Source organism: Mustela lutreola, chromosome 8 (assembly GCF_030435805.1).
Source record: "Mustela lutreola isolate mMusLut2 chromosome 8, mMusLut2.pri, whole genome shotgun sequence".
Classification (NCBI taxonomy): domain Eukaryota; kingdom Metazoa; phylum Chordata; class Mammalia; order Carnivora; family Mustelidae; genus Mustela; species Mustela lutreola.
In genome coordinates this window covers 59,372,797-59,388,903 of record NC_081297.1, presented here as the reverse complement: position 1 = coordinate 59,388,903, position 16,107 = coordinate 59,372,797, and the positions used below count along the sequence as shown (strand labels likewise).

General features: G+C 34.2%; 1 protein-coding gene and 1 pseudogene across 2 annotated transcripts; one reads left to right on the top strand and one right to left on the bottom strand.

Annotated features, from left to right (window-relative positions):
- Window positions 1–323: 323 nt before the first annotated feature.
- On the bottom strand, window positions 324–1,911 carry LOC131839743 (olfactory receptor 6C74-like; annotated as a pseudogene).
- Window positions 1,912–13,276: 11,365 nt separating this feature from the next.
- On the top strand, window positions 13,277–15,892 carry LOC131837870 (olfactory receptor 6C76-like). Of its 2 annotated transcripts, XM_059183532.1 has the most exons (2): window positions 13,277–14,197; window positions 15,872–15,892. In XM_059183532.1, exons 1-2 carry the CDS (start codon window positions 13,277–13,279, stop codon window positions 15,890–15,892), a joined length of 942 nt encoding a protein of 313 aa, XP_059039515.1. The 2 variants fall into 2 exon arrangements, with proteins under 2 accessions (XP_059039515.1, XP_059039516.1); XM_059183533.1 differs by lacking the exon at window positions 15,872–15,892 and having other exon boundaries at window positions 13,277–14,212.
- The last annotated feature ends 215 nt before the right edge of the window (window positions 15,893–16,107 follow it).

Below are 16,107 nucleotides of genomic sequence, written 5' to 3'. Positions count from 1 at the left end.
ATATAAGAATTAATATAATATAATATAATATAATATAATATAAGAGTTCTGGGCGCCTGGGTGGCTCAGTGGGTTAAGCCACTGCCTTCAGCTCAGGTCATGATCTCAGAGTCCTGGGATCGAGTCCCGCATTGGGCTCTCTGCTCAGCAGGGAGCCTGCTTCCTTCTCTCTCTCTCTGCCTGCCTCTCAGTGTACTTGTAATTTCTCTCTGTCAAATAAATAAATAAAATCTTTAAAAAAAAAAAGAATTAAGAGTTCTATGAAGCACTTTATCCTTCTTGCTTTCTTTTACTCATAACCTCAGTAATATCACTAAAATGATTCACTTCACTGAGAAAATCTCAATCTTTTTGATCATGTACTTAAAAGCATCTTGCACTTGTTTGTTTCTCAGTATATAAGTGAAGGGATTCAACAGAGGGGCAACAGAAGTACTGAGCAGGGCTATCCCTTTATTTAAAGATACTCTGTCCTTTGCAGAGGGTTTCACATACATGAAAATGCAGCTGCCATATGAAATGGACACAACTACCATGTGAGAAGAACATGTAGAAAAGGCTTTCTTCCTCTGTTGAGAAGAAGGTATCTTCAGTCTAGTCCTGATGATGTTTGCGTAGGAGAGAATCACTAATGTCAGTGTAACCAGGAGGTTCAAAATGGCTGAGAGAAATGCCATTAAATCTATTACATCTGTGTCTGTGCAAGAGAGGTGTTATATAGGAGAAAAAATTGCAGAAGAAATGATCTATAGCGTTGGTTGCACAGAAATCTACCTGGAGACCCACAAGGAGTGGTGGAATAATTACTCTAAAACCAGCCAACCATGAAGCAAAGACCAACAAGTTGCAGACTTTCACTCATGATGGTGGTGTAATGCAGGGGTTTGCAGATGGCCACATAGCGGTCATAAGACATGGCAGCTAGAAGAAAAATTTCAATTGCACCCAACACAATAGTAAAAAACAGCTGTGTTGCACAACTATAGTAAGAAATGGACTTATCACCTGTTGCCATACTGGCAAGAAATCTGGGGATGCAGACAGTTGTGAATGAAATTTCTAAAAATGAGAAACTTCAGAGGAAGAAATACATGGGTGTCTTTAGATGAGAGTCCAGTAGGGTGAGGGTGATTATGGTTAGATTCCCACTGACACGCAACATGAAGGTTTCAGAAGGAGAAAAAAAAATGACCACTTGTAATTGTGGATTATCAGTCAGTCCAAGAAGAATAAAGGTTGTTACTGTGCTGTGTTTTTTTTTTATTGTTGACTTCCAAAAAAATAATAATTTTAAAATAAGAAGAAATGAGAAATAAAAGGTATAATCTTGCATGAGATACCTATTAGCTTGAGACTGTCCATACATGTGTTGCTCCTGCCACACAACCTCCTTCAGTGTTATGCTAGTCAGCAGTAACAGCCTCTAAAAACTTGCTCATATAATTTGTACTCAAAATTTCACTAACCGAGTGCAAATCTAGGAGTGTCATTTCTCAAGTGTCATAAATTCAGGAATTTCAGAAAGATAATATATGGCATATAAAAATAGAAACCAAAAAAAATCCAGAAAATTTGTCATAATATTTTAACTTGTGTCTTCTGTAGTTGCAATTTTCCCCCAATCTACTTAGTTCAGATTAAGTTATTTTACACCATCAGGTAACTCACTCTTCTTTGCTAAACTTATCTCTTTCTCAGTTTATTACTTCTTATGATAGTATTCTGTAAGTTAGATTTCAGCTGAGGACTCCTTGCCTTTTAAAAATCAAAAACTTGACCTAAATACCTGAGTGGGGATTCAGAACTTTCACCAAACTTCCGTAAACTCTTCAAGATTGAAATCTTCATGACCACTTTAGGTCTGCTTTCCCCTTTTTCCTGAAGACTTGGGTGTACTTTTGTCTCACTCATCCTGGTTATTCTTATTTCTCTGATATGGACCCAAGTAGATAGGAAATATATCCTCATGCATGATGACTGTGTTGTTTATGTAGCATTCTTTATTTACTTTTGCAGTAACAGGAGAGGGTTCTAGAAAACAAGCCATTTAAAAAAGATATTATCTACTTATACCTGGTAGATTGTTTTTAGTGTCATTGCTCTGCATGGCTCCCCCCCATTGCCATGGTAGTCTCTTCTCTCTCACTCATGTCCTTCTTCTCTTCTCTTATTCACTTGTTTTGTGGTTAGCACCTTAAAATTCAGAATTTTATTAGCCTTTTCAATGTTTTTACTTTCCATCTTCTTCATACCATGCCTACGTCCTCATGTTCATCATCTCAAAAGTGTATCACCAAATTTTTCTAAAGCATGACCATATTTTCCTTAAGAAGAATGTCATGTCATATGTTGCTTTAAACCTATTATATGCATTTTCAAGGTATTACATTTCACACAATCCAGTTCAGGTGTTTAAAAATGTAGAGATATTTCCAATGGTTATAAATAACTACAATAGGACTAAAATTATTTTCCTCTTTTACTTCATTCCTTTCTTACATTTTTTTCCTTTCCTTCCCCAGACTCCCCAATGTATCATTTCTCTAAAAATGTCTACATTCTGGCTATTTAAGCATACTTTATACTCAGTGATTAAATTTTTGAAATCCAAGTTTGGTCTACTTTCCTTTTCTAAGTTCGGTCTATTTTTTAAGGTCAAAAGCATAAGAAAATGTCAGTCAACAAAGGATGAATTACATAGGGTACCAAATTATAAAGTTAGAAGTGAATTCATATATGCGTACTCCCAAGCTAAATTTAAATTACAAAACTGCAAAAAAAAAAAAAACCCTAAAAAATATTGAAACCACTTGACATCATTATCTTCTTTTAACTGCAAATAAAATACTTGGTGAATGGCAATAAAATAGTCACTGTTTCTGACCATTTTTATAAGCCCTGGGACTTCTGTAACCACTTCAGCAATTTATCAGTAAGGGAGAGGAGATTCCTTTGGGATATGAAACTGGATGTTTTATGAAATGTTTAAATTCTATTGAATTCAATAAGAGGAAATGTCTCAAGTAGTACTAATTCATTTTTCCAATGTCATATTTTAAAACATTCACAATGATCCTGTATACCAAAAACATATGTAATTATAATTACCTGAGGAAAACAATATATTCATTTAATAAAATACATTTCTGAGATTCTTTTGAATGTTATGAAGGATGTCTATTCAAAGCCTGATTCCAACGAAATGAAGGTTCAAAGATTCCTTATAAGAACAAGTCAACTGAGTTGTAAAAAAAACAAAAAAACAGTTCTAACTTCATGGCCTTTATTTCAATGGCTTACAAATGAATCAACTTTTTTGTCCGGGTTCATGCAATCAATATGACTAAATTAAAAAAAAAAAAAATTCCCCAACCTTACTGTATTTAGTAGCAATTTCATTCCCAACTGTCTGCTATTGATTTGAGCCCCAGAACACAGGAAATTTCTGAATGTTGCATATCCATCATATTTTTATATTACTTTAAACTACTTTTAACTTGCATTCTTATCCAAAATACATTAACCCCAATATCTCACACTCAACTGTGTGAGCTCAAAGATTTTATCAGGACAAGAAATTTATCTAATTTCATTTCTTCTTTAAAGAGCCATATCTCCAGTTTATATTAAGTTTGGAGGACATTTTCTGTATTACATATAAAGTAAATGTATTTCTTTTTAAAAAAGAGTGGTAATCCCACCTCCTTCTCCCAAACCCCCTCCCCCCAGCACCCCTCAGTTTGTTTTGTGATTAAGAGTCACTTATGGTTTGTCTCCCTCCCAATCCCATCTTGTTTCATTTACTTCTTAATATTTTGAGTTAGAAACTATTTAAATATTTACTGACTTAAATATGGAAGGTGGGCACTTGAAATTCGTACATTTCCCATCCTTCGTACCCACATCCCTTTTTAATATTTAATATAATTTGAAAATAACTTTATTGTAATGATCAGTTGGATTTTTATACTAATTTACATTATTATTTTTTTAATTTACATTATTTTGACAGTGTAAAATTTTCTTCCATCTGAGCCAAATCTTGGCCTATATTCTCTTTATTTAGCAATGTTCTGTTTCCACTGGGCTTCATTTTCTCATTAAAATAATGTAATGAATTAAATGTAATGTAATTAAAATAATTACATGGTAATTATAAATGTGATAAACATTTGGTAATGCATCTCAGTGTCAAATTACTATGTTGGGCACCTAAAACCAATATGATATTATACATCAACTATACCTCAATTATTGAAAAATTGCATAACTGTTTTTGTACTCTTCAATATTCTCTGTTCAGGTGGCTTCCTGAAGCGCAGCTATACCCTTAGTAGACTCAAATACATTTAGTAAACTCTACCTTTATTTATTTCTTTTTTTCTCTGTTCTAAGAGTCTCTGAACTCTTTTTCCTCCAGCATCATCAGAACTCATTGCTTTCAAGGCCTAATCCACAACTATTGTATGGAGATGCTTGTTTCCAATATGGCAACATAGAGATTCATTTTTACCTTTCTCCTACTCCCAAGTGTGGATAGAGTGTGAGGATATTTAAGTTTCTTCAAATTGCAGTGCCCTCTTTTAAGAATACAACCTCCAAATTATGAATGTGCACTTATAAATAGAGGATTAGGAACAAATATGAGATTTATTTAGGATGAGAACAGTGATAACCAGTCACACATTTAATTAAGCTATTAAAATCATAAAGTCCAGAAAATAACACAATTTGCATTATGTGATACAGTTCTGTACTACTCTTTTTCCGTAACATATTTATTGTATTTTTATGATATTTCCATAGATTTTTTTTAATTGATCATCTTAAAGTGTACAGTTTAGGGCCATTTAGTCCATCCATACTGTTTTGCAGCCACCACCCATAGTAAGTTCCAAATATTGCTCACCCAAAAGAAAGCTCTGTAGCCATTTAGCAGTCATTTCCCATTCCTTCTTTCACAATCCCCTAGCAAATACTAATCTGTTTTCTTTCTCTGTGGATATCCAATTTTGGATATTTCACATAAGTGGAATCATACCATTTGTGACCTCTATGTCTGGCTTCTTTCACTTAGGATCATGATATCGAGGTATATCCACATTGAAGCATGTATTAATACTTCACTTTTTTCTCTTTGGATAACATCCCATTATACATATATATCACATTTTCTTCATCCATTCATCTGTCAATTGACATTTCAGTTGTTTCTATATTTTTACTACTGTGAATAGGGCTGCTTTGAACAATAGCATACTTACAAGCATTTGTGAGCAAGTTATTTGGGTCAATACCTAGGAATGGTGTCATTGAATCATATGACAATTTTATGTTTAAATTTTTTTAATGGAACTCCCGAACTTTCCACTTTTTCCTCATTTTACATTCCCACTAACAATGCACTGTGCTTCCAATTTCTTCATATTCACATCTTTTTTTTTTTTTTTTTGAAATAATGGCCATCCAGCAGTTCCCCAACCCCCACCCCAGTGACCATAATTGAAATATAATTCACCATAGTTTTCACATGCATTTTTTATAATGACTAATGATGTGTAGCATCATTGCATGTCCTTGTTGGCCATTTGGAGAAATGTTTGCTCAAATACTTTGCATATTTTAAAATTGGATTACTTGGCATTTTTTTGTGTGTTTTTATTGTGGCTGACTTGTAATAGTCCTTTATATAGTCTGGATACTAGAACCTTATCAGATAAGTGATCTGAAAATATTTCTTCCAGTTTTTTTTTAATACTTCTATGGCAAGGTCTTCTGATGCACAAAAACTTTTAATTAATTAAATAGTTTAAAATATTTTATTTATTTATTTGAGAGAGGATGAAAGCAAAAGAGATCACAGAGGCAGATGGAGAGAGAAAAGCAGATTTACCATTGAGGGGAGAGCCTGATGGGGGAGCTCAATCTCAGGACCTTCAGATCATGATCTGAGCTGAAGGCAGACACTTAACCCAGGCACCTCAAACTTTTAATTTAGATAGAGTCCAATTTATTTTTTTCTTTTTTTGGTCATTTCTGTGGTGTCATGTAGAAGAATTCACCGCTAAATACAAATCAGTAAGATTCCAACATTTACTGATACAAATTTTATAGTTTTGGTTCTTACATCTAAGTCATTGATATATTAATTTGTGATAGTATGACCCAGGGCTCTAATATTCTTAGCATGTGGCCATCCAGTCATTCTAGCTCCATTTATGTAAAAGATTATTCTCTCCATTGAATAGTCTTGTAACCTACTCAAAAATTAATTGGCCTTAGATGTATGAGATTATTCTGGACTTACCTATTCTATTTGATTTCTCTATAAAGATCTAAAAGTTCTTTCCAATTCAAGTGTTATTTATTTATTTATTTATTTATTTATTATTTTTGTCTAACTGTTCTGTCTAGAACTTCCAGCACAATGTTGAATAGCAGTTGGAAAAAGTGGACATCCTTGTCATGTTCCTGATGTTTGGGGGAAGGCTTTCAGTCTTTCAGCCTTGAATGGGACATTAGCTGTAGGGTTCTCATGAATGCTTTTCAGCAGTTTGAGGAAGTTCCTTTCTACTCTGCATTTACTGTATTTTTCTTCTGAAAGGATTTCAAATCTTGTCAAAGCTTGACTTTTCCTGCATCTATTGTAATAATCATGAGTTTTTTTCCCTTTATTTCATCTTCCGTCATCTTCTATCATTGACATATTATGTAGGTTCATTTTTTTTAAATGTTGGATCACCTTACATTCTACCCCACTTTATCATGGTATCTTACCTTTAAATACAACTGAATTTGCTTTCTTAGTATTTTCCTGAGGATTTTTGCATTGATGTTCATAAGGGATAGAGATCTGTATTTCTGATATTTTTATCCGGTTTTTGAATCAGAGTAATGCTGTCCTCATACAATCAAAGAGGAAGAGTATTATAATCTCCAGTATTTGGAAGAGTGTGAAATGGATTAGTGTTAACTCTTTAAAGCTTTGTGGAAATTCATCTGGTCTTAGATAGTCTTTATATAGAGGTTTTGAATTACTGTTTCAATTTCTTCAATAACTATAGGTCTATTACATACCTGTGTCACCTGAGTAAGGGGTAATTTGTGGATTTTATGAACTGTGTTTCAGTTACGCTATCTAATTTGTTGATGCACAATGGCTGATAGTACATTCTTATACTCTTCTCTATTTCTACAAGGTCAATAGTCATGAACCAACTTTGATTCCTGATTTTAGCAATTTGAGCCTTCCCTTTTTTTTTTTTTTTTTATTTTCTTGGTCAATCCAGCTAAAGTTTTGTCAGCTTTGATGAACTTTTGAAAGAAACAACTTCGGGATTTACTGATTTTCTCTAATTTTTCCCTTTCCTATATTTCATTTATCTCCACTCTACTATTTATTATTCACTTCTTTCTGATGGCTTTGGGTTTCTTTTACTCTTTTGTTTTTTTCTTAAATCTGTAAGTTTGAACTTAGATTACTGATATGAGATCCATCTTTTTTGTTAAAGCAGATGCCTAAAACTATAAATTTCCCTCTGTACACTGCTCTTACTGTATTTTGTAAGTTTTGATAGCTTGGGTGTCTGTGTTCATTTGTTCCCAAGTGTTTTCTAATCTTCTTTGTGATTTATTCTTTGACCCATTAGTTGTTTATGGGGTTGTTTTTAATATCCACAGGTTTTTCATACATACCAGAATTTTGGTCTGAAACTGCTGAGAAGCCAAAATGAAGACACAAACAACAAATGCCTTATATTATCTAACTATGTTTACATTATCCAATTTGGTAGCCATTAAAAATTGAAATATGTCTAGTCCAAACTGAGATGTGTTATAAATATAAATGTATATCATGTTTCAAAGGCAGTGCAAAAATGTAAAAGATCTCACTAATTTTTAATATGTATTAGATGCTGAAATGACAATCCATGGGATGTATTGGGTTAAATATGTTATTAAAATTAATTTCACTTGTTTTCTTTCACTTTTTAAAAATAAGGTTATCAGAAAATTTGAAATTGCAAATGTGGCTTACATTTGTGTTTTGCATTATATTTCTATTGGACAGTGCTGATTTATAATATCTCTTGCTTTTTTAAGTTTAAATTATATACATGTATATATTAGACCTTTTGATATTGTCCCTAGGTCACAGAGGCTCTATTCATTAAATATATATAATTTACTTTTTTTTTGTTTTTCAAATTGAGTGGTCTCTATCAATCTTTAAGTTCACTCTTTTGTTTTATAATTACCCTTCTGCTGTTCAGCCCATCCATTGAACTTCTACTTTAGATAGAATTTTTGTTACTAATTTTAAAATAATTCTTTTAATGCACATATATTTACATTTCTTTATGAATAATTCTTATTTTATTTCAGGCTCATTGAAAAAAAGTTAGTCTCTGATATTTACCCCACATTTAAAATTTCTGATATTTCTAATTCCTCCCTGAAATTCCAGTTTTCCATCTGGATTCAGTTTTCTTCAGCTGAAAAACTTCCTGCTACATTTCTTGTAGTGCTGATGTGTTACTGAAAAATGCTTGTGGTTTTATTTTATCTGAAAATGTCTTTATTTCCTTTTCATGTTGAAGCATAGTTTTAATGTATAGAATTCTAAATTGACAATTTTTTTTTTCCCTCAGCAATCTAAAGATTCCTCTCTAGTTTCTGGCCTCCCTAGCTTATAAAAAGAAGTCAGAAATTGTTCAAGCCATTGTCCTCCAACATTCATGGTATGAATGCTAGCCACACTTTTTCTCACTGTCTTTGTTCTTTAACAGTTTGATTATAATGTGTGTAGGCATTTTATCATGCTTGGAGCTCGCTTGGTTTCTTGATTTTGTAAATTTATGTCACTTTTCAAAGTTATGGACTTTGAAAACATTGATTCATCTAAGTGATCATGTGTCCAAGTTGGCAAAATGGAAGGCATTCTGTAAATTCTGTAAGTCTGTCAATCTTGTCCAATAATGTTCCCCCTTAAAACCGTCTGTTGATTAACGCAAGAAAGGAAGCAATAATAAAGAAGGGAAAAGGAAGGTAGGAAAGGATATGATGGAAATAAAGAAGAAGAAAATAGGGAATGAAGAAAGAAGGTGGTCAGAGATAATCTAATTTGGGCCTCAGAATATTGCCAATTATTAAAGACAGAAACATACTAATAACAATGGATTTATAATTAATTTTAATAAATGGTAATTAATAGTTGGTTCTACTCAGAAAGAGTTACTTTAGTGGAAAATCCAGTTGAATGTACTTATCCCCTTATTCCTTCTTCAACACTCTTATTTTCTTGAGGAAGGACAGATTTCTGACCTATATCATTTGTGTTTTCCCTGAGAACTTTGTTCAACATTTCTTATGGGACAAGTCTGTTGGCAATGAATTCTGCTTTTATTTCTGTCTTAGTCTATCTGGACTGCTGTCACAAACACCGTAACTTGGTGCCTTGAACAACAGACATTTATTTCTCAGTTTTAGAAGCTAGAAAGGCTAAGATCTGGGTGCCAGCAGATTTGGTGTCTAGTAAGAGCTGGCTTCACAGGTTTCATAGACTTGTCTCCAGGTCCTCACATGGCAGAAGTGGGTAGGGGAGCTGTCAGGACATCCAGGAGTGCTCAATACATTTCAAGCACACAATAAATAGGTATTTCAGGAAAGAATAAATGAACTAATAAATTAATGAAGATAAAGGGTGTGCCCAGTATGTTAATATAGTATATTTTGTACAGAGTCTCCTAAGAACATAGTTGAAGGAGATAGAAAGGAGTCTATATTTTGTATCTCTTGTATAGTAAACAAACCAAAGATCCTCAGGGAAATATTGCCTTTGGAGCTGAATTCCTTGGAGAGATATGCACACAGTTTAGGGCATTCCCTGGAAATAAACCATAATCATCTCATAGGATAACAGTTGTTTAATTTTAGTGCTTGTTGTATTAACGTAAAAACATTGACTATGAAGAATAAAAGAGATACTTTGGTGTTTAAATTGTTGATTTGAGCTATAAATAGCTAATCATGAAATGTCCACAAGTATTAAAACTTATTTTAAGAATTACATATTTCAGTGTGCTGCCTGAGAAGAAGAAAAAAAAAAAAAAAAGTAAGCCTAAGTGCTTTATCCTGCAATAGGAATATAAAAACCATGAACATCAACAAACAAAATCCTTTGCCAGTATAATTGTTTTTACACCTTTAAGAATAAAGGGCACTTGGAGGGTCAGTGGGTTAACCCTCTGCCTTCCACTCAGGTCATGGTCTCAGGGTCCTGGAATCGAGCTCCACATCAGGCTCTCTGTTCAGAGTGCCTCCCCACTCTGTTTGCCTGCCTCTCTGCCTACTTGTGTTCTCTCTCTCTGTCAAATGAATAAATAAATAAATATTTTTAAAAAATAACAGTTTGTAAGTTTTTGTGCTTTGAAGACTGATTTATAATCTATATACTGAAAATAAACATCTCTAAAACGCTGAGTAATTTATTTATATTAATAGATTTAAGTTATTCTGATCTTATCTTAATTATAGAGGATCTTAAATTAACTTATTAAAAGACATCATTTTTGAATAAAAATGTGTTCAGGATTTCGAAGGTAGGGAAAATTTTCTTACATCTTTTAACATAAATAAATAAATAAAAGTGATAGGCTTGTTAAACATAATACACTGTTCCAGTGTATATCTAGGGAATTGGAGAGCAGGAGAAAAACTAGGTCTGATTTGATAAAATTTTTACTTGTGGGGGTGATAGATCTGTTTTTGACCCAAATTACTATATCCATTATAGTACAATTACTTGCCTCAGGAATTGTCCCTTAGGTTTGGGAGAATGTGTATAAGTACTAAGAAGATATCATTACACTTTTGTACTAATAGCCAGAATCTCTAGGACCTTAAGTATTTCGTAGAGTAAACTGTATTGTATTCTCTCTGATAAATTTTTAGTAATTCATGAGTTTTCATTTGTGTGTACCTTTTCCCCACAGTTTATCCTACCTAAAATACCTTACTCTACTTCCTAATCTCCAGTGCTTAGCTTTGAATCCATCTTTTTTTTTTTAAGCATCCATTCTTAATCTCTCCCCATAGTAAGAATGGGTCTTATTTACTATTAACTTTATGGCACATGGTATATTGCTATATTCATGCACGAAATCTGTCTCCTCAATATATTGGTAAACTACAATAGTCAGGAACATTGACTTATGCTTCTTTGATTCCTCAGTATATAATAATGCATTCTTCATGGATTTATAAACATTGTTTACATTCCCACCAATGTAAACAACGTTTATAGGTCCATGGAGGATGCAAACTTGTGCAGCCACTCTGGAAAACAGTATGGAGGTGCCTCAAAAAGTTAAGAATAGAACTACCCCAACCCAGCAACTGCACTACTATTACTACTACATAGGATACAAACATAATGACTCAAATAGGCACATGCACCCCAATGTTTATAGCAGTAACTATGGAAAGAACCCAGATGTCCATCAATGGATGAATTGATAAAGAAGATATGAGATACACACACACACACACACACACACACACACACACACCCCAGAATATTTCTCAGCAATCAAAAAGAATGAAGTTTTGCCATTTGTAATTATATGGATGGAACTAGAGGGTATGATGTTAAGCAATATAAGTCAAAGACAAATACCATATGATTTCATTCATACATGGAATTTAAGAAGAACATAGAGAAAAGGAAGAAAAAATAAACTAAGATAAAAACAGAGAGGAAGGCAAACCATAAAAGACACTGACTATAGGGAGCAAACAGTTTTGTTGGAGGTGAGGTGGGCAGGGGAATGGGGTAACTAGATGATGAACATTAAGGAGGGCAATTGATATAATGAACACTGGGTGTTACATGTAAGTGATCATCACTAAATTCTACTCCTGAAACTAAAAAAAAAAAAAAAAAATTGTTTAACAAGTGTTTCATATTCATAATCAAGTCCACAAAGAAGCATAACTAATAATGAAGTCCTCAAACAAGAAATTTGCCCCCCCCCAGGGATGAAATGCTTATACCCAGGAGTTTTCATGACATTTAGTCTGATGAAAGCTTATATAATTTCCAACCACAAAATCAACTCAGGGACAAATCAATAGGCAGGGACATTGAATTGCCTTGGCTTTTGAGTTGGCTTGGCTTTTGGCTTATCATATTATTTGGGATCAGTCAGTATTACCTGCAAGTGTCTGAACACTTGCCAAGTGACTGATCATCACAGTAAAATTTGCAAAAATTTTATTTTTCTGTTTTCCTCTTCAGCTTTGCTGTAACCCATTTCTACACATCAGGTAAAAAGCCAAGAGCTAAATACCAGTCACTGTCTCATCTGAAGAAGACTCTAATCTTAATGGTAAGTTTTTCTCTTTATGGTCTTCGCCTACGGTGCTACCTCTTTTCTACTTCTTTTGTCTTCCTTCTCTTCTTTCCCTATTTCATTTCCCCCTCTCTGAATGCTTATTCACTTTATTTTGCATTTTATTGTGTTATTCTCTTCCTGTTTTGAGAACTATAACTAGAAGAAACACTGAATTTGTTTAATTCTTTTCAAGTTAGTTTTACTATGCAATCAGATAAATTTAATAGTGGCATAGGAGATGATAAAAGTGAAGAAATGAAGAGATGGAATGGAGACAAAAGCCACTACACTGATTTATAGGAATAAAAAAATCAGATAGGACCAAGAAAGTGTGTTCATTAGCTGAGTGGATGTGGCACAGGCCGAACCTGGGAAAAGCTACAATTGTTATACTGAATTGCTTCCAGGTTGATCTTATACCCAAAGCTGGATTTCTATTTCAACCATCTTAAACATTCATACATCATGTTGTTTCTCTGTCGCACACATGGTCAGTTCCTTGAGATAATGATATTTATATAGTCATCAGGCTGAGTATAACTACAATGACATTTTAGTCCTTACATACTGAGAAAAGAGGAAATAAATTTTTTCCACATGCCTGTTCATTTCTTCACCTCATTATCATAAATGTAAGCCACATTTAAAGATGATTTATAAGATGGGTTTTTATTTCAACAGATTTGTAGAAAATATTTGTCTTTCTTCAAAAGCAATGCAACAGCTTTTGTTAGAGTTTATTTTACATTAATCATTAATATGTATAACCAATAGCAATTACTAATATTTTGACAATGTTATCTTCACATTATATCTTTGGTACCTGTACATATTTTTTTTTCAATATTTTTACCAGAGCAAAAGTATATCAGGAGGTCAAGATGGAAAACCGTACAACTGTGACAGTATTTATCTTAGCAGGATTGACACAGGACCCCAAATTGAAGATTGTGTTATTTATCTTCCTACTCCTCACCTACTTGTTAAGCATCTCAGGAAACTTAGTTATCATTACTCTCACTTTGCTGGATTCTCATCTCAAGACCCCTATGTATTTCTTTCTTCGAAATTTTTCTTTCTTAGAAATTTCTTATACGACAGTCTGCATTCCCAAATTGCTTGTGAGCATGGCAACCGGTGACAAAACGATTTCCTATAATTGTTGTGCAACTCAGTTATTTTTTGCCTTCCTTCTCGGTGCATCTGAATTTTATCTCCTGGCTGTCATGTCCTATGATCGTTATGTTGCCATCTGTAAGCCTTTGCATTATACGACCATTATGAACAGCAAAATCTGTATCCAGTTAGTCCTTAGCTCTTGGATCACTGGTTTCCTCATCATCTTTCCAGGACTCATTTTAGGCTTAAGCCTGGACTTCTGTGACTCCAATATCATCGATCATTTCTACTGTGACACTGCTCCCCTCTTGCAAATCTCCTGCACTGATACACATGTGTTGGAAATGATGAGTTTCATCTTAGCTTTGGTGACTCTGCTGGTCACTTTGGCATTAGTGATTCTATCATACACATGCATCGCCTTGACAATTTTAAAAATTCCTTCTGCCAACCAGAGAAAAAAGGCTTTCTCCACATGTTCTTCTCACATGATTGTCATCTCCCTCTCATATGGCAGCTGCATCTTCATGTACATTAAACCCTCAGTCAAACAGAGGATATCCTTAATGAAGGGAGTGGCAATTCTCAATACTTCTATTGCTCCGCTTTTAAACCCCTTCATTTATACTCTAAGGAACCAGCAGGTAAAGCAAGCATTTAAGAACTTCCTACAAAGATTTCTGGTTTTATTCAAATAAATCATAATGAGATATATATAAGGAAAGTTAATAAGGAAAATTGCAAAAAGAAGTGCTTAGATTTGGTCCCAATTTTACCATTGCACCATCCAATATATAGTCATATCTGTCCTTTCACTTCTTTCTGAAGTGTCATGATGTTTACATTAGCTCTTGTTTCTTAATAACACTTCCCTTTCAAAATACTGAAACTTTATTTTTCTGTTCCATTGTAAGAGTTCTAAAATTTGACCTCTTTCTCTTATTCCTCCATTTAAATGTAGCAAGTATTTGAACGATTATTTTAATCAACTTTATGTATTAGTTCATGGAGACTTAATTATTTCCATATCTGTGTAGTATATTTTATTTTTATGTTTGATTTCCTGTAAAATCTTGATCAGTTTAAAACAATTTTATGATGATTTCTTTGAGATTTTACCTTTGCTTGTCTTTTGATGTCCTGATATACATTCTCTATTTAAATAAAGGTATTTAAAAGTAGAAAGTTGCAATTAAAATATCACTGTCATTCTTTGTCCTTATATTAAGAAAATTCACTATGCTAGTATAATAAAAAATCATATGGTATGCTAGTATAGTAAAAAAATACTTTTATTTTATATTTTATGCTGTAAAAGTAAATAAGTAAATGGTGACTCATATGTGTCCCAAATCACATAACTTTTTTTTTAAATGTTTATTTATTTATTTGAGAGAAAGAGAGAGAGCATGAGTAGGGGGAGAGGCCAAGAGAGAGAGAAGCAGACTCTGCACTGTGAACAGAGCCTGACAGAGGGCTTGATCTCACAACCCTGAGATCATGACCTGAGCCAAAATCAAGAGTCAGAGACTTAACACACTGAGCCACCCAGGTGTCCCATCACATAACTTTGATTAAGAATAAAATGCAGCATAGTTCAGGGAAGATGGTGGGAGAGTAGGGGACCTTGTTTCATCTAGTTCCTTGAATTTAGCAGGATATCTATCAAGTTATTCTGAACACACATGCATTTAACCTGAAATGTGAGAAGATTTATCTGGATGTCTACAAGCAGAAAAATGACTACTCTTTGAAAGGTAACAGGTATGGAACTTTGAATCTTTGAGGGAAATATCAGAAGATAAATGGAGTGGGGAGGGAGCCTCCCATAAGCCAGCCACTGGAAAGTGATCTAACACCTGAACACTAAATCAGGACCCCTAGAAATCTGCTGCACTGACAGACATCCCTCTCTGAAAAAGGTACAGAGGATAAATAGGGTAGAATTCTAGGTGGATCATTTTGGTCTCAGGATTCTAGGAAACTCAGAAATTATGGGGGGGCGGGAGGCTGAACTGATAGAGCACCCAAACCATGGAGCAGGGAGACTAGTTATGGTCAGTGAGCATAGAGGGGTTTTGTCATTCTAAAATTTAAGCCAGGTCAGTAGGGAGAAGACTCTCTGCCTGAACACTATAAAAAGGACTAGAAGGTGTGGGGTGTTTAACATCCCAGGGGAGATACAGAAACCCTTGTATCCATGACAGGGCAACAGCTCTCAGGGCACTGTGACCCCTGAAAGGACAATGGAGCTGCACTCAGCCAGTTGCTGAGGAAGAGGGTGCACATGTGAGCCCATAGCTGCTAGTAATTGCAAAGTCACAAAGTGCAGAAATGCTCAGAGATCCCCCCAGGAGAGTTACAGCAGGCATGAATAGTGAGAGTCTGTGTAGTTTGGTACACACAGAAGTGGAGACAGTTTAGCCCGGAGGATTTATTGAAGAAAGGGACTACAAACTTGTGGCTCTGGGCCAGAGATTCCCACATGGCTATATTTGCTCTGACCCTCTAAAGAGAAGTGGAAAGCCACCAGGGAGCAAAAGCCAGACAGACAGATGACAAGCTCACATTAAGCCCAAACCCCTGACAAGGT